Source organism: Aethalodelphis obliquidens, unplaced genomic scaffold (assembly GCF_003676395.1).
Source record: "Aethalodelphis obliquidens isolate GAN/ISIS:26980383/991018 unplaced genomic scaffold, ASM367639v1 scaffold5, whole genome shotgun sequence".
Taxonomy (NCBI): domain Eukaryota; kingdom Metazoa; phylum Chordata; class Mammalia; order Artiodactyla; family Delphinidae; genus Aethalodelphis; species Aethalodelphis obliquidens.
Window position 1 is genome coordinate 13,314,156 of NW_020837949.1, and position 20,485 is coordinate 13,334,640.

The following is a 20,485-nucleotide window of genomic DNA, read 5'->3' on the forward strand; positions in this document are numbered from 1 at the left end:
ATGGGAACCTAGTAAAGGAGCATTCATCTATCCAGAACTCAGCTTCCCTGCAACTTTACGTAAACAGAGCACAGCTGAGAACCAGGGCAAATGTTCAAAAGATGTCCTAACAAATTAAATGCTGGTTACAGGGCCCTGAAGATGACTTGGTATACTCACAGACGAATCCACTGGGCCCTCACTTTTGTTTTATTCTTACCTTAGACATTTCTAACAAGCTTCTGAAGTTTCCAATCCCATAGCATTTTAGAAACAGCATATTAGAATGAGAGGAGAGGGGAGCTGCTGTGAGCAGGCTCAGTAGCGATAAGAAACGGCTGCAAGGAAGAAGAGAAAGTCTGCTCTCACTCATCTCGGAAGGCCGCCAGTCATCACTGCGCTGCGGCTCCGCTCCACAGAACTGATATCAAAGTGATAATCCCAAATAATCCACCCTTCATTCAACAAACTGAGTTTGAATCCAGGCACTGAGCAAAGCGCTGTGGATCACGCACGATTCATAAGGCCCAGCGTTTGCCAATAAAAGGCTACATTATGGGACTTCCTTGGTGGTCCAGTGGGTAACACTCCACGCTCCCCATGCAGGGGGCCTGGGATCGATCCCTGGTCAGGGAACTAGATCCCACATGCATGCTGCAACTAAAGATCCCATGTGCTGCAACTAAAGATCCCATATGCCACAACTAAGACCCAGCACAGGCTAAATAAATAAATAAATATATATTTTTTAAAAAGGCTGCATTATGATCATTCTGCTTTAAGAGAGACTATTTCTCTGAATGTTGTTATTTTTCTGTGTTTTGGATTCTGGGCAAGAAGCAACTGTATGTGAGTTTCGCTTTTACACAAACCGAGCCATTTGGAGCGGATGGCTGCACATGAATACTGAAGGACTTACCCTTACTGTTTTCCCTTGGTCACACCTAGGCTTTCATGCTTGGCGGAGAGACTGTGTGTTTGCATACAAAGCATCTTCAATAAAAGAAGGAGTACCCATGAGAAAAGAGGCTTTTGTTGTTTGGGGGTGTTTTGGGAGGGAGAAGGAATGAATGGGAGCTGGAGTGTGAACAGCTCTCTCTGGCTTCCCCGTGGAGGCTGCCCACCTCCCCTAAACCGGCCCTTTCTCCCCTCTCTCCCCACTGCAGCACCCTGTCCACGTGCTGCCACGCGATGGTGGCGGTCATCTACCCCTTCACCTGGCAGCACACCTACATCCCTGTGCTGCCACCTGCCATGATCGACATCGTGTGCTCGCCAACCCCCTTCCTCATTGGGCTGCTCACCAGCTCGCTGCCGCTGCTCAGGGAGCTGCCGCTGGAAGAGGTGAGCTCAGGGAGGTCCCCTGTGCCCTGCCTGTGGGGCGGGGCAGAGGGGAGGTGCTGGCTGTGGCTCTGCCAGCAGGCAGGGTCGGGGAGCAGGGGGACCCCACAGCTTTGTCTGGGAGTTCGCCGCCCCAAGTCGGCTTCAGGAGACCCTCAGTGACTGCAGACTCGGTTTCCCCTCTAAATGAACCTACTGCCATGTATACCCATTGAGAAGGGCAGCAATCAACAAGTTACCCAGATTTTAATACACCTAATCCGTAAATAGCCATCCACCCTATCCTTCCCTTCTCCACCCCGCAGCACCGGGGGAAGACAGCACACAAAGAGCGAACAATAACTGGAAACTATCTTTGGGCTAATAACGAAGTCTTGACAAAGACTGTGCTCCTACAAGGAGGTCCTTTTCCATATCAGTTAAAAAGACCACAACCAAAATGTTTTTAATGATCGCGTTCTGGATTTTCAAGTTAGCATCCAAGTGAGGAAAGCCCTTGGCATTTCTGTGGATGTTTAGTCCCAGCCCCTTCCTCTAAATAGTCTGTCCCCGTGTACTGAGAACTCCAGCAGTCAGAGCAGAACCGTGGGGACTGAATGACGCTGCGCAGTCCTGAACCCCCAGGGAACCCCTGGGCCTGAAATCCTCCCCGTGTCCCCAGATGCAGCTCCTCTAATTGCCCAGAGAGTCCTAAAGTCCCGTTAAATATTAACCATCAGACTCAGGTCTTTGAGTGTGGGTTTGTGAACTGCAAAGAGTTTGCCTGGGTACCCTCAATCCCGCAAATGGCTCAGTTCTACCCCAGGAGAAGGTGTGAGAAGGAAGGAGAGCGCTCCCTTAACTCCTGGGCCATGTGTCAGAGCCCATGATTCCCGCTGCTGGTGCAATCATGGTGGCCATCCAGGCCCCCTGCTCATCCTCCATCAGAGCCAGTGGCCCACGCTGAGGCCTGGGGCTCGGCCACTTGCATGATCCTATGAGTGAGCGCCTCCTTAAGTTTCGTGCCCTAGGCCCTTCACTTGCTTCACCCTAGTTGTGGCTCTGGGTCTCAGCCTCACTCTGAGGAGGGAGGAGGGAGGTGCTTTAGCCTGAAAGCCTTGACTCATGGAAGCCCAGCACCTGTAGCTTGACTTACTCTCCCGTTGGGTCCAGTCCTCTGGGTCTCTCCCCTCCTACCCTATTAAAACAAATGACAGGGCTAAGTGTGTCACTGGGAGGTAGGAGGAGGGAGGCCTGGCGGGTGGGGGTGTGACAGAACCGAGTGGAATGGGAACGATGGGGGGCTGTGGCCTCTAGCGCCTCCTCAGTGACCCACACGCTAAAAAACAATCTGAGTGGCTTTGCCTCAGCCAGTCCGAGAACAGGGCAGGGAGTCCAGCTTGTGGCCCAGACACGTCCCAGCCTGCAGTTACAGTGTTGAAAGTGTGTGTTTCTGGAAAGCCCTTTGCCCCACCTCCCCTCTTCATCGTTTGTGGCTACAGTGGCAATGTCAGGAAACCACAAATGACCCCCTCCACCCCCAGCCCTGCTGCCACTCTGGGTGCCAAGAAGGAAGAAGGCTAAGAGTCCATCTCCGTATCCCGGAAGCCCTGGTAACAATAATAGTCCCTTTTCCTTATCTCATAGGTCCTTGTGGTCGATCTTGTCAACAATCGGTTCCTCAGACAGGTGAGTAAGAAGTGCAGCTTCAACCCACTGCTTGCTCTGTTTTCAGCTCTTTGTTGTTTGGAGCTCAGCTTTCCAGCTACGGAAAGGCTCCCTTGTGTGCCTGAAATTGCACAACAGGTCAAGGGGCTTGGGCAGTCCCTGGCCAGGGCTTGACTGAGGATAGGACAGAAGACGGGGCCAAAGAGGAGGGCTTTGGACAAAGGATCGATTCCCACGTGTTCTGTCACAAAACGGTTTACTGACAATTAGAATCTTTGTATAGGTTATAACTATGGACACTTGTCTTTTTTCAACATGCTTTTCAATAATATTTGATAACAAATTTCATGATATAATATGAAGTGGAAAAATCAGGATGCAAAATTGTATACACTATTTTGCTGACCTTGTTTTTTTAAAAAAAAGAATAGAAACAAGAAAGAAAAAAAATATATATATATATATATAAAACTCTAAAAAAGATTGAAAGGAAAACTCACCAAAACATTAATTCTGGTCGTCTTGGGATGGGAGACTGAAAAGGAGACAGATTATGAGTGATTTTTAATTGTTTTGATACTTTCATATATTTTCTATAATGATTTTAAACTACTTTCATTATCAGAGAAAGTAATACACAGTTAGTTTCTTGTTATCACTTGCCAGAAAGGCCTGACTCCTATCAGGTCTTGCAAAGAATCATTACATAAAGGCTTTCTGGGTATTCTGAAGGACTGCTTTTACACTTGGAATGGCCACTGAAAAGTTATATATGTTAATGCCTGTTTTTTATCATTAGTTCCATCTACTTTCACTTCCCAAAGCCCCTCTGGGTAGGCCCATCCCAAGGCCTTCCTGCTTTGAGACCCAGATCATAAAGCCAGCTTTAAAAAATACTGGTTAAAAAAAAAAAAAAAAATACTGGTCATCTGCCCTGACCCGAGTCCCCGGATTAGAACTAGCCACCCCATGGGGTGGGAGGTAGGGGACAGTGGGAAACATTGATTGAGGAGCCGCTAGGTGCCAGGCACTTTCACAAATTAATTGTGTTGCATTTAATCTCCCCCCCAGCTTTATTGAGATATTATTGACACATATCATATGTAAGTTTAAAATGTACAGCATGATGATTTGATGTACATACACGCTGAGAAATTATAACCACAATATGGTTAGTTAACCCCCCATTGCCTCACATAATTACCTTTTTTGTGTAGTGATAACATTTAAGATCTACTCTCTTAACAACTTTCAAGTATATGTTAACTATGGTCACCAAACTGTACATTAGATTCCCCAGAATTTATTCATTTTATAGCGGGAAGTTTGTACCCTTTGACCAACATTTCCCCATTTCCCTCACCCCTCAGCCCCTAGTAGCCACCATTCTACTCTCTATTTTTATGAGTTCAGTTCATATATATATATATATATAACTTTTTTTTTTTTGGCTGCACTACGGGGCTTGCAGGATCTTAGTTCCCTGACCAGGGATTGAACCCGGGACCCTGGCAGTGAGAGCACTGATTCCTGACCACTGGATGACCAGTGAATTCCCAGAGTTCAGTTTTTTTAGATTCCACATATAAGTGAGAACATACAGTATTACCTTTTGCTGTCTTATCTACTTCACTTAGTATTAGTCTATCCATGTTATCACAAAAGTCAGTATTTCTTTCTTTTTTTTTTTTTTTGCGGTATGCGGGCCTCTCACTGTTGTGGCCTCTCCCGCTGCGGAGCACAGGCTCCGGACGCGCTGGCTCAGCGGCTATGGCTCACGGGCCCAGCCGCTCCGCGGCCTGTGGGATCTTCCCGGACCGGGACATGAACCCGTGTCCCCTGCATCGGCAGGCAGACTCTCAACCACTGCGCCACCAGGGAAGCCCAGTATTTCTTTCTTTTTTATGGCTGAATAATATTCCATCGTGTGTATGTGTATATATGCACATACACACGTATATACACGTACATACACATCTATAAAAACGTCTATTCATGTCCTTTGCCCATCTTTTTTTTCTATTGAGTTGTATGAGTGCCTTATATACTTTGGATAGTAACCCCTTATCAGATATATGCTTTACAAATATATTCTCCCATTCTGTAAGCTGCCTTTTCATTTTGCTGATTGTTTGTTTTATTGTGCAGAAGCTTTTTAGTGTGATGTACTCTCACTTGTTTACTTTTGCTTTTGTTACTTGTGCTTTTGGTATCAGATCCCAAAAAATTGTTGCTAAGATCAATATCAAGGAGCTTTTCACCTACATTTTCTTCTAGTAGTTTTACAGTTTCTGTTCTTACACTTAAGTCTTTAATCCAATTTTTTTTAATCCACATAATTTTTGTGAGTCATATAAGATGGGGTCCAATTTCATTCGTATAAGATAGGGGTCCAATTTCATTCCTTCGTATGTGGATGTCCAGTTTTCCCAACACCATTTATTTAAGAAATCAGCCTTTCCGACTTCCCTGGTGGCACAGTGGTTAAGAATCCGCCTGCCAGGGCAGGGGACATGGGTTCAATCCCTGGTCCGGGAAGATCCCACATGCCGCGGAGCAACTAAGCCCATGTACCACAACTACTGAGCCTGTGCTCTAGAACCCATGAGCCACAGCTACTGAGCCCCCATGTCACAATTACTGAAGCCCATGCACCTAGAGCCCATGCTCTGCAACAAGAGAAGCCACCGCAATGAGAAGCCTGCACACCGCAAGGAAGAGTAGCCCCCATTCGCCGCAACTAGAGAAAGCCCACACACAGCAATGAAGACCCAGTGCAGCCAAAGATAAATAAATAAATTTATTTTTAAAAAAAAAAAAAGAAACCATCCTTTCCCCATTAAATATTCAGCTCCCTTGTCAAATATTAGCTGACCATATATGTACGGGTTTATTTCTGGGCTCTCAATTTTGTCTGTTCGTCTATATGTCTGTTTTTTTGCCAGTACCATACTATCTTGATTACGGTAGCTTTGTGATAAAGTTTGAAATCAGGAATTATGATGCCTCCAGCTTTGTTCTTCTTCCCCAAGATTGTTTTGGCTATTCAAGGTCTTTTGTGGTTCCATACAAATTTTACGATTGTTTTTTCTATTTCTGTGAAAAATGTCATTGGAATTTTCATAAGGATTGCATTGAATCTATAGATGGCTTTAAGTAGTATGGACATTTTAACAGTATTTATTCGTTCAATCCATGGGCACAGAATATCTTTCCATTAATTTATATCTTCTTCAGTTTCTTTCATCACCGTCTTATATGGTGCATTTAATCTTCACGGTGAGGTAGATACTGATTGGTAGCCCATTTTACAGGTGGGGAAACTGAGGCTCACATAGCTTGTAAAAAGTGGAATCAAGATTCAAACCTCAGACCTCTAGTTCTAAGTTGTGTTCTTTCCACTAAACCAGGAACCCTGCCAGGCCTGCCCTGCAGTGTCCAATGTGTCCTGCTGGCCAGGATGCAGCCACCATCCCCAGAAGCACCGGGGCGATGGCCCACCTGTTTTTTCTGCTTTACAGATGGATGACGAGGATTCCATTCTGCCCCGGAAGCTTCAGGTAGCCCTGGAACACATTCTGGAACAGAGGAATGACCTGGCTAGTGACCAGGATGACAGGTCCCCAGACTGCAAGCGTGGTAAATGCTCATCCACCTCCCAGACTGCACCCCCTCTTCCATCATTGGAGTCAGGGAGCAAATGGACTATGGGCATCTGTCCCACTTGGCACTGGGTTAAGCAGGAAAATAGGCAAGAGAGGTATACAGGGAGAGAGGCTGGGCGCTCATCCCCTCTATCAGGACCTCATTCTAACAATGAGCTGTGGGGAAGACTTGTCCCACCCCATTTTGGCCCTAAAATATCTGTTTAAAGGTGGGAAGAAATGAATGCTCACTGTGGGTAATCTTTTTGTGGATCATTGCAGTTTGCCATCCAGGGAGCTAGCATCCTTGTCTTAGTGCCTGGCTTGTCCCAAAGGCTCTGCCTCAGCCCTCCGCCCTCACCGGTCCTGGTCCTTCCCCATTTTGCTCAGGCCCCAAGTCCAGCCCCTTGAACGAAGTGGTATCCGAAGCCTTTGTCCGCTTCTTCGTGGAGATCGTGGGCCACTACTCGTTGTTCCTGACGGCGGGCGAGCGAGAGGAGAGGACCCTGCAGCGAGAGGCCTTCCGCAAAGCCGTCTCCTCCAAGAACCTCCGCCGGTTCCTGGAGGTCTTCATGGAGACCCAGACGTTCCGGGGCTTCATCCAGGAGCGGGAGCGGCGCCGGCAGGATGCCAAAGGTCAGGAGGCATGTTCCCTGTGGGGGGCTGAGGCAGCCAGAGATGCCCAGACCCCGGGTGGGTATTGAGCAGGGTGGAAGGTCGGGGGCCAGGGCACAGATGGGAACAGCATGCAGCCTTCTCTGGAGGACGTTCATTCTCGCCACCTCTGAGCTGGGGAAACTGCCCCTATGTCCTGCTGTCTCCTCAGGCGTCGCTTCCCCTCTGCTTCCCATTCCCAGAACCACACTGCAGGTTCTGGTGGCAAGTTCCCTCCTGTTCTATTCTCCCCAGCTCAACGAAAGTCTCAAGGACACCCTTCCCTTCCCCTCCCTTTTCCTCAGGCCTCCTCTGGTTCCCTCTGCCCTGCTTCCTCAGCCTCTCCTCCGGGACCTGGGGATGGGATAGAGGAGGAGAGGACGGCCCCACGCCCTCCACTGTACGGGGTGCCACTGAGCCCAGCGGGCTGGCCATGGGGGAGGCAGGACGGCAGAGACTGCCCCAACCTGTGGAGTTTGTGGGTCATCGCTCCGCGAGACCGCCCAGCCCCGCCCCAGCCCTCGCTCTGTGAGGTTCCCCTGTCTCTCCTAGTCTCCCTGTCCCTGTTGCTGGACTCCATCACGCTTCTAGTGATGGAGGAGCAGGGAGTGTGCACCAGGAGGATGAAACCATTCCCATCTCTTTCTTACATCATTTTAAGTCCTTGTGGGAATCTAAAAACTAGAAATGTCAGTAAAGGCTATCCCAGATGGGAGCTAGACCCGAGAAGGGGAAAGATGCTCAACACTGAGGAGATGCCTCACAGTGACCAGGGTGGGGGCCAGGGAAGCAGCTGGCCCAGGCCTTGGTGTCCTCTGGGGCTGCGATTGCAGAGACTGATCTGAGGAACCAAAGCTCTGCATTCCCAGAGCTCTTTGCAAGGCAGAAAGGGAGTCTGTCACACTTGAGGCGTTCTGATGAGTGCTATCTGAAGAGACAAAAGAAAATGGATTAGCAAGTATGAGTCCCACAACTCCTGGTGAAAGGATTCCTTTTAATAGAAGACCTGCTGGGTACACAGATCACTATTTGATAGAGAGAGCGAGACATAAGGCTTAAAAGTAGCACAGAAGGAGCCCCGTCTGTGGAAGATCAGTAAGAGATGAAGACAGCGTGCCTGAGGCTCCAGTCCCCGGTGAGAACTGAAGGGCCCTCAGAGGTGGCCTGCCCGCCCTCCTGAGTCTGCAGATGGCAGCCGGGTTCCCAGGAGGCCAAAGCACTTGGCCAGGGGCCCTCTTGTGGGAGAATGCGAGGAAAAGGGAGCCCTCAGGAGCTCCCGAGCCAAGGCCGTCTGGTTCATCTTTGAAACCGCGGGCCTGGCACGGTGTACATGCTTGCAAGGCGTTTGTCCAGTAAAGATAGGATTACACATACGAGCTAGCTTTACAGCTTTCCAAAGACACTTATTGCACAGGTTGGACAATTATAAGGGCAGTACAAGCCCTTATAAATCTCATGATTCAGAGCATGTTTATAGGAGCAACTTCATCTCAGAAGCAAAGTTTCTCTTTCCTATGGCAGTAAGGAAATGGATATGTCTAGAAGCACGAAGAGAAGGAACTAAAATGGCTGGGATTTCTCTTGTCAACAGGTCTTTTTGAGGTCCGAGCCCAAGAGTACCTGGAAACACTCCCCAGTGGAGAACACAGTGGTGTCAACAAGTTCCTGAAGGGACTAGGTGAGGCCTAGGGGTCTCGGTTCCCATCAGCAGCCTCCGGACCATGGGGTCTTGGCCAGTTCCCTCCCCTAGAGCCGGGGCCTAATAATGCAGAGCTCTGAGGCCTGCACCGAGTGGGCTAAGTCAGCATTTTACCCACCTGTTCTAATCTGTCCCCAGATCATAAGCAAAGGACGCAAATGGCCCCCTCCCTGCTTTCCTGGGCCCCTGGCTGCCTTGCTGTTCTTTCACTATTATCTCCCACACTCTTAAACCTTCTGGGGTATTGGGCTTAGAAGCATGAGGAATGGAACCAGAGAAAGATGTCTGGCAGTAAAGACCTGGACCAGCCTCCAGATGATGCCCCCAAAAGGTGGAAATGTAAGAATTTTCATAAGGACTGCAGTTAATCAGGAAAAAGGCCCTTGCTAGGAAAGGGAGCAGGAGAAGAAAGCGAAAAAGGTGAAGGAGGAAGCAGGCCCCAGTAAGGAGGAACTGCGGTGAGGAGGACCCCACGGAGGACTTGCAGGGGGCGTGCCGGTGCCTCAGCCAGGATGGCCAGCTGCCTGGGAAGGGACCGCCTGCCTCCCGCGCTGCTGGGAGTTTTCTCCTCACTTGGCTCTCAGGGATGTGTTACAGTCAGTGCTTCCTGTATCACCATTTCAGAAGCAACATCTACAGCTCTGACATGCTTCCTTTCAAAACTCCCCAAGTCTGAGGAAGACCCCTTTTCACTGGGAGGCACGAGGAGGGCAGCCAGGCAGGGCGAAGTCCCCCAACTTCTCCTGAGCTCTGGGGTGAAGCTCTGGGGGGGGGGGCGGGGAGGCCACACTTGTCTGCACTGCCTCTGGGGTGAAAAGAGCAGGATTTAACTCAGCCCCTTTGTCTGCCTGGTGAAATGTTCTCACTTTCTTTTTTTAGGCAATAAAATGAAGTTTCTCCACAAGAAATAGCCCTCAATCCAGCCTCCAGGGAGAACTTTTCCTAGGGCAACCGCGTGTCTTAAAAACAGTCCTGGTGGTCTTTCTGAAATGTTGGGTCCTTGGTTGTCCCAGGGGCTGGGATAAAGGCCGGGATGGTTTCCGGCCACCACTGGGCTCTCCCCAGGACCCGGGACCCCCCGAGCCACCGGAAGGTGCCGCTTCTTTAGAACAGCACTGGAAATGGGACCTGAGACCAGGCACATTCAAACGGATTGTTTTGGTTGTTGGTTTTGGGTTTTTTAAATTTTTTTTATCTTAGATATTAAAAAGAAAAAAAGAAAAGTGTTTGGGTTTTCCTTTTATTATGCCAAGGCTAAGACAACAGTCCTGCCCTGTGTCACCTCTCCCTGGTTCATCCTGCTTGGCAGTTGTGCTCTGGAGCCAAGAGGAGGAGATGGGAAGGGGCGGCCCCCAGGTGCTCCTCTGGGCAGAACTGGGGACAAGTGCGGGGTGAAGGGGGGAGCACTGTGGCGACGCCTACAGACACTACAGACACCACACCACAGGTGTCGGGACGGGAGTCCTCTCGGGGAAAGGACTGGCAGGTAGTGGAGTGGAGTCAAATCTGTGCTGAAAAGGAAGAAAGAGAACAACAGTAAAAGGATTTGGGTTCCTGGGATGAGCTGCGCTCTCAGGCTGGCTGGTGATGCCACCTGGTGGCCAAGGCCACTTGCTGTCATGCCACTGATTCCTCTGGTCCCAAATGGACCTGACTTTTCTGGACGGCCTCTTTCCTCTTAGAAGCCATAGAGCCGTCCCCTGCCCAAGCAGCCCATGACTTTTAGAGGTACACACAAAAAGAGGAAATCTCCTCGTAAGATCTGTTAATAAAATATTCTTAGGGTCCTAAAGTTTATGATGCTGCCTAGAGCCCATCTTAAAACATGTGAGCCACTGCTTTGAGCCCATTCCTATTTATACTATATGAAATTTCCCCATCTCAGTGTAGGGACTATTTATACTATTTATACTATATGAAATTTCCCCATCTCAGTGTAGGGACCCAGAGCAGCGTACATGAACTAGTACATGTTCAGGATGAATGCAGGGACTTCTGTTGTTGATGTTATCAAGGCGCATCAAAACCTTGGGGACAGCTTCCTCAGACTTGTGCGGCCAGAGGGGAGGAAGCGGGGGTGCAGGAGAAGGCTGCATTCCGGGGGGCGCTGTCCTGCAAGGCCTGAGGCAGGGCGGCAGGAAGAGACCAGTCGGCAGCACAGGCACGTTCTCAAAGCAGGCCTCCGGGCCACCCCCCGGCCAACCCACTGCCTGCACATCCCACTGGTGGATTCCCTCTGGGTGGCACCAGGAACCCTGCAAGAACACACGAAAGGAATGTGCTCTGACCTTGGCAATGGCCCAGGGGCCTGTGCTGCCTGGCAGAGGTTTTGTTTGTTTGTTTGTTTTTAATTTTTTGGCTGCGTTGGGTCTTCGTTGCTGCACGCGGGCTTTCTCTAGCTGCGGTGAGTGGGAGCTACTCTTCGTTGCAGTGCGCAGACTTCTCATTGCGGTGGCTTCCCTTGATGCGGAGCACGGGCTCTAGGCGCGTGGACTTCAGTAGTTGTGGCACACGGGCTCAGTAGTTGTGGCTCACGGGCTCTAGAGCGCAGGCTCAGTAGCTATGGTGCACAGGCTTAGTTGCTCCATGGCATGTGGGATCTTCCCAGACCAGGGATCAAACCCATGTCCCCTGCATTGGCAGGTGGATTCTTAACCACTGCACCACCAGGGAAGTCCCCTGGCAGAGGTTCTTGACCTTTAGGGAGTTGGGAGCAAGGGGGTCTTCTGAGGAAAAATAAGAACAAGAGGAAAATAAGGAGAGGTTGACCTCTCATTCTACATTAGGGGTTCTTAACTAAAGTCATGGACCCCCCAAATTGTATCCGAGATTTGGTGTGTCCATTAGTTTTTGAGGAGAGAGGATCCATAGTTTACATCAGATTCTCAAAGGGGTCCAAGGCCCCCCAAAAGGGTAAGAATGAGACTATGCATAACAATTAACCTGGGTAGATATGTGTGGTTGGGGGTTGGGCGAAGACTGAAAGAGACTCTCTGAGTGTTTGGACTCAGGAATTTGTAACTAACAAGCTCCTCAGATTAGTTAACTCTATTAATACCAATATTCTGCCCAAAGATGATCACTTTTAATATTTTATAATCTACCTTCTTTTCTAACTTATTTCATATTATATTGTTTACACCTCCAAGTGAATAACTATACATCTTTTCAACACCTCTAATGGTCACATAATATTCTATTTTACAGATATACTAAAAGTTATTTTACCAGTCCTCTCATGCATGCAACGTATTTCCAATTTTTAATATCATAAGGAGCACTGAGAAAAGCATCTTTGTAAAAGTATCTTAGTACAGGGACTTCCCTGGCAGTCCAATGGTTAGGACTCTGTGCTTCCACCGCAGGAGGCATGGGTTCAATCCCTGGTTGTGGAACTAAGATCCTACAAGCCACGCGGCGCAGCCAAAAAAAATAGTATCTTAGTCCATTGGCCCTATTTTCATTTTCATTTTTGCTTTAAGTAAAACATACATACAGAAAAGTGCACAGATTATGAAATATACACAGCCTGACAAATTTTCACAAATGATCACATCTGTGTAACCAGCACCCATATCAAGAAGCAGAACATCATCGGACACGGTTCAGCTTCCCAACATCCCTCCCATCCTACTCTAAGTTGAAACTAAATCAACTAACAAGTTGTCTACATTTTGCAAAGTGGTAAATTGGGCTGGGGAGGATCAGAGACAAAAGAGAAAAGTAGGTTTGTGATCTCTGCTCAGTCTAGGGTAGATCTGGATGGATCATGCTATTTGGGTTCAGAAACAAAGCATGGCCATAAAGCATGGGTGTGTTAGACCAGATCACAACCACTCAACCTTTGGTTCTTGCCTCACACCAACCATCTGTCCAAGAACCAAGTCCTCTAATTTCAGTAAAACTCATACAGTTTCCATAAAGAATATGTGTTTAGAAGCATTCCATTATTGTATTTCAATTCATGGTCAGTTACCTGGCCACGAAAAACAGTTGGAGCAGGCTTGTTGGGTGGATTTTATTGCTATGGAATATCAGAGACACTGGTGGGCAAGGGAAGGGGTGAGTGGGAGCAGGTGCAGCTGGCATGTCTCGGGAAGAGGCCGGAGAGAGCAAGTCTGAGCGAGAATGCGGCTGTCACCACTGCTGAGACGAGGGAGAAGGAATTCTTAGGAATTACCACACAAACCTCTTCTCACTCAGACCAAGAATAGTGATAAGATCTGCCCTCTATTGAGCACTTCTTTTTGCCCATTACTATGCTGAGTTCATCACATGTGTTATTTGATCACAAGAATGTAAGCCCCTGAGGGCAGGGACTATGTCCATCACGTTCACTGCTGAATTCCCAGAGCCTAAAACCAGCGCCTGGCACAGAGTTGTCTCTCAGTAAATGTTTGCTGACCAAAGAAACAATTCCCACAACAGTACTAAAAGTGGTACTCGGATGCTAACGCACATATATGGAATCTAAAAAAATGGTACTGATGAACCTAGTGGCAGGGCAGGAATAAAGATGCAGACGTTAGAGAATGGACTTGAGGACATGGGGAGGGGAAGGGTAAGCTGGGACGAAGTGAGAGAGTGGCATGGACATCTATGCACTACCAAATGTAAAATAGCTAGTGGGAAGCAGCCGCATAGCACAGGGAGATCAGCTCTGTGCTTTGTGACCACCTAGAGGGGTGGGATAGGGAGGGTGGGAGGGAGATGCAAGAGGGAGGGGATATGGGTATATATGTATACGTATAGCTGACTCATTTTGTTTTACAGCAGAAACTAACACAACATTGTAAAGCAATTATACTCCAATAAAGATATAAAAAATAAATAAAAATAAAATATACGGATAAAAAATTTAAAAATATAAAAAATAAAACTGGTACTATACTGTCTCTATCGCAGGCAGCAAGTTCAGTAGAGATGGATGCATACCCCACAAAGCCAAAGGAGTACTTCATCAAGGGGAGGCAGCCTGCTACTGACCGTAACAGCCATTCCTGGCATCTCAGATAGCTTGTTTTCAGCACAAGCACCAAGCTCCTAGGAGACCACATTAATAATCAGAAGGTTGCTTGGTGAGTAGGAAGTCAGAGCAAAGGGTGGTGGAGAGTCTGGAGGAACGTCTCCCCAGGAGGGGAGGGGAGCCCAACAGACTTTCCCATCTCACCGAGGGTCTGTTTCCCTGGGCAGTGCTCCATCTGCCCTGCCCTGCTGACTCCTTGATCCTTGGCACTTCCCCTGCCCCCGCCCCCTGCCCTACATTTCTTTTTTTTTTTCCTCTTTATTTTATTGGGGGGAAATTCACATAACATAAAAGTCCATTCATCCATCGATGGACACCGGGGTTGTTTCCACCTTTTGGCTGTTGTGAATAGCGCTGCAACAAATATGTGTATGCATGTATTTAAGTACCTGTTTTCAATTTCTTTGGGTATATACCTAGGCGTGGATTGCTGAGTCATATGGTAATTACCACATTTACATTTTTGAGGAGCCATCAAACTGTTTTCCACAGAGGCTGCACCATTTTATACTCCTGCCCACAATGTATGAGGGGTGCCCCCTTTCCTATGCTCCCTTCCTTTCTTCAGAGAGATTCCAGCTTTCTTAGGTATATCCTTCACCTTCCAGCCATACCTCTCAAAGAAGCCCCATGTTTCTCAGGGGTGATATCACCTGCATCAAATCTGCCTGGGGTACTAGTTTAAAATGCAGGTGCCGGGGATCCACCTTGACTTATCTGGGGCTAAGGCCCTAGAACGCTTGATTGGTTGGGAGTCCCCCAAGTATCTTCAAATATGTACAGGTCTCTGTCTTAGGTGTCTCACTTCTTCAGGTGACCCATCTCCTCCCTTATATACAAATTCTCCCTTGAGTTTCACTGACAGAGAGTAATCTTAGCACCAAGTTTTGGAGGTAAGGCTTTTGCACGCATGGCCTGAGTTCAGCATTACATAAGAGCTTCTAAAGTGCTTTAGAGAATAAAAGCATTGATGAAAGCTTGCAAGAGCCCACAAACTTGGTGAATTCAGGTTTGTTTGTATTTTTTTTTAAAAAGGTCCCATTACTCTAGTTACCTTGCCTCGGCTTAAAAGCCAACCCAAGGCAGTACAGGTTAGGCTCCCCAAAATCCTGAGGAGAGATCGCTGTGGGCGTGAACTCAGAGGAGGGCAAGGCGGGCCGGAGCTGGAAGCTCCGCTCAGACTTCAGGCGGGCTTGATGGGAGCTGAGTTCAGAGCCTGACTTGGATGTTTGGGAGGGGCTGAAACAGGTAGAGGAGGAAGGGGAGATTCCTGGCTGAGCAAAGGTTAGTAAGAAAAGCAGAAGGCAGGTGAGACGGGCCACTTAGCTGCTGGCACCTGTTAAGGCCAATTAACTTCACTCCCTGGCTTGTCCAGTGACCACACCTCGCCCCTACCCAGCTCCTGCATGGGGTTCAGCTGCCAGCCTGCAACTTCCTTAGGGCTACAATTAACAGCGGCCTGGAGCCAGTTTCCCTGACAATGGGCCAGGGAGCGTCTCACCTTTGATCAGGGCTCCCTACCTGCCCCTCTTACTCTCCTGCCTACAGCCTTCACCCCTCCCCCCCAACCCTAATCCTAAGAGCCCAGGTTAAGCCCTGCTACTGAACCTCACCACAGGTTGTCCTCCCTACGACAGAGCTCATCCCTTATCCCCCCAGGCGGAATGCGGGCTGAGTTGTTTCTTCTGGCAGATTCATGTGGACCCACCCTTAACTCTAGCCAGGCCCCTGGACAGGTGTGAATGGGCTTATCCAACGGGACTGTGGGTGGCAGCCAGACCTGACAAGCTGGGAGGCGGCAGGCCAAGAGTCCAGCAGAGCGGAGGGCCTGGCTGGCCGGCAACGAGCCTAGCAGACCGGAGCCCCGCTGCCTTCCGCTCGGGTCTCGGGGCTGAGGCCGCTTTTCTCCCCTCCCCGCCCTGGTTTATCCCTGGCCTGGTTGATCTGGGAAGCTCTGGGCAGAAACTGAGGTGGCACAGCAGCCCTGCCAAGGCCAAGCCAGGATCAGCTGTGCTAGGGTGATTCACAGGGCGAGGGGGTCAGTGCCTTCCCAGCGGCATGGGGTCCACTGGCTCCACGCCCTTGGTTCCCACCAGCCAGATGACCCCTCCTAGTCAAGCCCTGCTCTGTGCGGAGATGGGGCTGTGGAAGCAGAGAGATGCCGTAAGCTGCCCTCTATCTCGAGATGGGGGCATTTGCCCTCTAGGAGATATGTAGGGCAAGGGCCCTGCTACACTGAGGGGGACAGTCACTGTCCTGCACTTTCCAGCCACGTCAAAATATTGCTCTTTAAAAAAAAAGCAGGTGATGGTTGCACAACAATGTGAATGTACTTAGTGCCACTGAACTGTAAACTTAAGAATGGTTAAATTGGCAAATTTTATGTCATGTGCCTAATGCCACAAAAAACAAACAAACAAACAAAAAACCATAGGAGTAATGTTGCAATGCATTTATATCCTGTGCAATTATGTCAACCTTGGGCATATATCATTCACACATGTATTTCTACAGGATAAATGCCAACTTCTTCCTCTGTGCCATTGTTTTCTTCCATTCCACAGGTATTTATCCTAAGAGCACTTCCTACTAAGTCCACTTGGTAAAGTTATATATATTCCTCTTAATACTTTGGGCTCTTACTATTGCAAGACTGGTCCAGGGAACTGTGAAGGAGCTCTTTAATGCCTTCCTCAGAGGCTTGGGGATGACAAACGGAGCCTTAGGACAAAGCAATGTGCATTGTGGTTAGCCTGACAGAATTTTGCTAAAACTTGGTCTTCCCGCTCTCCTCTCCTTTCTCTAAGTCGGCCCCTCCTCCTTCCTTTCTCAGCCCCAGAGCTCAATCTTCCCTCCGGCCTCTGAGATAAGCTCCCTCAGAGAAAGGCTGTGGTGATAACCGTTTAGGGAGTCACCCCTGCAAGGCATTTCCGGTTCAACTGCTGACTCTTGAGCTGTAGCCCCAAAATGTGGATTGCAGCGCTAAGACCGGCGCTTAGGGGAGGGATCATTTGGGTGGGGCCTGTCCTGAATGTTCCCCCTGGACTTGCCGTCCCGCCCCTGTCTCCATTGTGCCTGCCCAGCCAAGCCCCTTCCCTAGCACCCAAGCCCGCCCACGTCTGAGGCAGCACAACTTTCCTGGGCGCCCCCTACAGACACTGATGACCTTCAGGGGAGCACTGAAAGCTCCTCGCTTTCAGCCAAGTGTGGGAAAGGATCTGAGCCCTCCTGAAACCCTGCTCCTCCACTGCGACATCGCCCAAGCTGCTGCCCACAGCAGCTGAAAAGAGGCGAGATCTTTTTGAAGTGATGAGAATGTTCTGGAATTAGATAGTGGTGATGGTTACATGACAACTTTTTGACTATACTAAAACCCACCAGATTGCACACTTTAAAAGGGTGAACTTTTGTAGTATGTGAATTATATTTCAATTAAAATAAAAGACAAGAGTGCTTCCCTGGTGGCGCAGCGGTTGAGGGTCCGCCTGCCGATGCAGGGGACACGGGTTCGTGCCCTGGTCAGGGAAGATCCTACATGCCGTAGAGCGGCTGGGCCCGTGAGCCATGGCCGCTGAGCCTGCGCGTCCGGAGCCTGTGCTCTGCAGCGGGAGAGGCCACAACAGTGAGAGGCCCGCGTACCACCAAAAAGAATAATAATAATAATAATAAATTAATTTAAAAATATAAAAGACAAGAGACTTCCCTGGTGGTCCAGTGGCTAAGACTCCACACTCCCAATGCAGGGGCCCAGGTTCAATCCCTGGTCAGGGGACTAGATCCCACATGCCACCACTAAGAGTTCACATACCACAACTAAAGATCCCGCATGCCGCAACTAAGACCTGGCACAGCCAAATAAATAATATTTTTAAAAAAATAAAATAAAAGACGGGGGTGGGGAGGGGACTTCCCTGGTGGCGCAGTGGTTAAGAATCCACCTGCCAGTGTAGAGGGCATGGGTTCGAGCCCTGGTCTGGGAAGATCCCACATGCCGCGGAGCAACTAAGCCCACGCACCACAACTACCGAGCCTGTGCTCTAGAGCCCGCGAGGCTAGAGCCCGTGCACTGCAACAAGAGAAGCCACCGCAGTGAGAAGCCTGAGCACCGCAACGAAGACCCAATGCAGCCAAAAATAAATAAATAAATGTTCCTTTAAAAAGACAAGGGGACTTCCCTCGCCGTCCAGTGGTTAGGACTCCACATTTCCAATGCAGGGGCTGTGGGTTTGATCCCTGGTCAGGGAACTAACATCCCACATGCTGCATGGCCAAAAATAAAAATAAAAGACAAGACCAGCCATTGGGGGACAAGGGGAGCAAGCTTGGTGTATGGGACAAGCTGAGCCTGTAGCTGGGGACCCAACAGGCTGCAGAAAGTAGAAGCAGCACCCACACCCCAACATCAGGAGAGAGAAAACCCCCATCTTGGTTTATGGATCTGGGCGTGTGGGGGCCACTGTCACAGCAAGCCCTGTGACCAATAATCTAACTACCACAGAGGCGTGCTTACAGTTTCCTCATAATTGTTAAAGACTCTGCTTGTTAAAGAAGTGTATTTTGGGGATTCCCTAACGGTCCAGTGGGGGTGACCGGGTTCAGTCTCCTTGTCAGAGAACTAAGATCCTGCAAGCTGCCAATCTGGGCTACGCAACCAAAAAAAAGAGAGAGAAAAGCGTATTTTCACCGCAACAGCTGATATCATTATCTCAACTGACCCTTCACTCCGTGCTTTACTGCGTGTTCTGTACACAAAACTCCCAACAGTATCTCCCTGGCTGTTCCTCCTCCCAGAGACTCATCAACTGGCTATAGGCAGACTTCAAATATTTCACTGATCTTGGCCTTGCGTCCAGCCCTGAAATAAAACGTGAAACAGCTCGAACATTCTGTCCCGGCCCACACCCGCCACTTCCACAGGCCCCTCGCCATCCCCACACAGGGATTTTTTTTTAATAATTAATTTTTATTATTTATTTATTTATTTTTGGCTGCATTGGGTCTTCGTTGCTGTGTGCAGGCTTTCTCTAGTTGTGGCGAGTGCGGGCTATTCTTCGTTGCGGTGCGTGCACTTCTCATTGTGGTGGCTTTTTTTTTTTTTATTCTTATTTTTTTGGCTGCGTTGGGTCTTCATTGTTGCGCACGAGTTTTCTCTAGTTGCGGCGAGCGAGGGCTACTCTTTGTTGCGGTGCGCAGGCTTCTCATTGCGGTGGCTTCTCTTGTTGGGGAGCACGGGCTCTAGGTGCGCGGGCTTCAGTAGTTGTGGCGCGTGGGCTTCAGTAGTTGTGGCTCGCAGGCTCTAGAGCACAGATTCAGTAGGTGTGGCTCATAGGCTTATTTGCTCCACAGCATGTGGGATCTTCCCAGACCAGGGCTTAAACCCGTGTCCCCTGCATTGGCAGGTGGATTCTTAACCACTGTGCCTGTGGTGGCTTCTCTTGTTGTGGAGCACAGGCTCCAGGTGCGTGGGCTTCAGTAGTTGCGGCATGCGGGCTCAGTAGTTGTGGCTCGCAGGCTCAGTAGCTGTGGCACACGGGCTTAGTTGCTCCACAGCATGTGGGATCTTCCCGGACCAGAGCTCGAACCCATGTTCCCTGCATTGGCAGGCAGATTCTTAACCATTGGACCACCAGGGAAGTCCCCCAACACAGGGATTTTATTGCCAGTCTCACAGCAGTGGACAGTGGACAGTGCCCTCTACATAGGAGACCAGGGATTCTTCTGAAAGAGGAATGAGAAAGCTGTAGTGTTTTTGGCAGTTTTTTCCAGCTCAAACACATGCTAACCCATCTGTGGCTGAGGAAGGGCATTTTTTAAAAATTTTATTTTATTGAAATATAGTTGATTTACAGTGTTGTGTTAATTTCTACTGTACAGCAAAGTGATTCGGTTATACATATATATATATATGTTCTTTTTCGTATTCTTTTTCATTATGATTTATCACAGGATATTGAATACAGTTCCATGTGCTATACAGTAGGAACTTGTGTTTATCCTTTCTATATATAATAGTTTGCACCTGCTAATCTCAAACTCACAATCCATTCCTCCCCTCCCGCCCTCCCCCTTGGCAACCACAAGTCTGTTCTCTATGTCTATGAGTCTGTTTCTGTTTTTTTAGATAGGTTCATTTGTGTCATATTTTAGATTCCACATATAAGTGATATTGTATGGTATTTGTCTTTCTTTTTCTGACTTATTTCACTTACTTCGTATGATAATCTCTAAATTCATCCATGTTGCTGCAAATGACATTATGTCATTCTTTTTTATGCCTGAGTAATAGTCCATTATATATATACCACATTTTCTTTATCCATTCATCTGTCAATGGACATATAGTAGCTGTGGCACGTGGGCTCAGTAGTCGTGGCTGAGCCTACATGCCACATGTCTTGGCTATTGTAAATAGTGCTGCTATGAACACTGGGGTGCATGTATCTTTTTGAATTGTAGTTTTGTCTGGATATATGCCCAGGAGTGGGATTGCAGGAT

The 20,485-nt window shown here is 48.7% G+C and overlaps 1 protein-coding gene across 2 annotated transcripts in view; it reads left to right on the forward strand.

Annotated features, from left to right (window-relative positions):
• DENND2A (DENN domain containing 2A) overlaps positions 1-14,187 on the forward strand; it is a 106,245-nt gene extending 92,058 nt beyond the window's left edge. Inside the window, exons 15-20 of one of the 2 annotated variants that reach the window (XM_027101725.1) lie at positions 1,146-1,323; positions 2,947-2,988; positions 6,489-6,606; positions 7,002-7,247; positions 8,857-8,943; positions 13,870-14,187. In XM_027101725.1, the coding sequence (XP_026957526.1) occupies positions 1,146-1,323; positions 2,947-2,988; positions 6,489-6,606; positions 7,002-7,247; positions 8,857-8,943; positions 13,870-13,949 (751 nt within the window). In that variant the 3' untranslated portion in view covers positions 13,950-14,187. Of the gene's footprint in view, positions 1-1,145; positions 1,324-2,946; positions 2,989-6,488; positions 6,607-7,001; positions 7,248-8,856; positions 8,944-9,843; positions 10,197-13,869 lie in introns of those variants that run through there. The other variant, XM_027101727.1, reaches the window with a different exon arrangement.
• Positions 14,188-20,485: the final 6,298 nt, after the last annotated feature.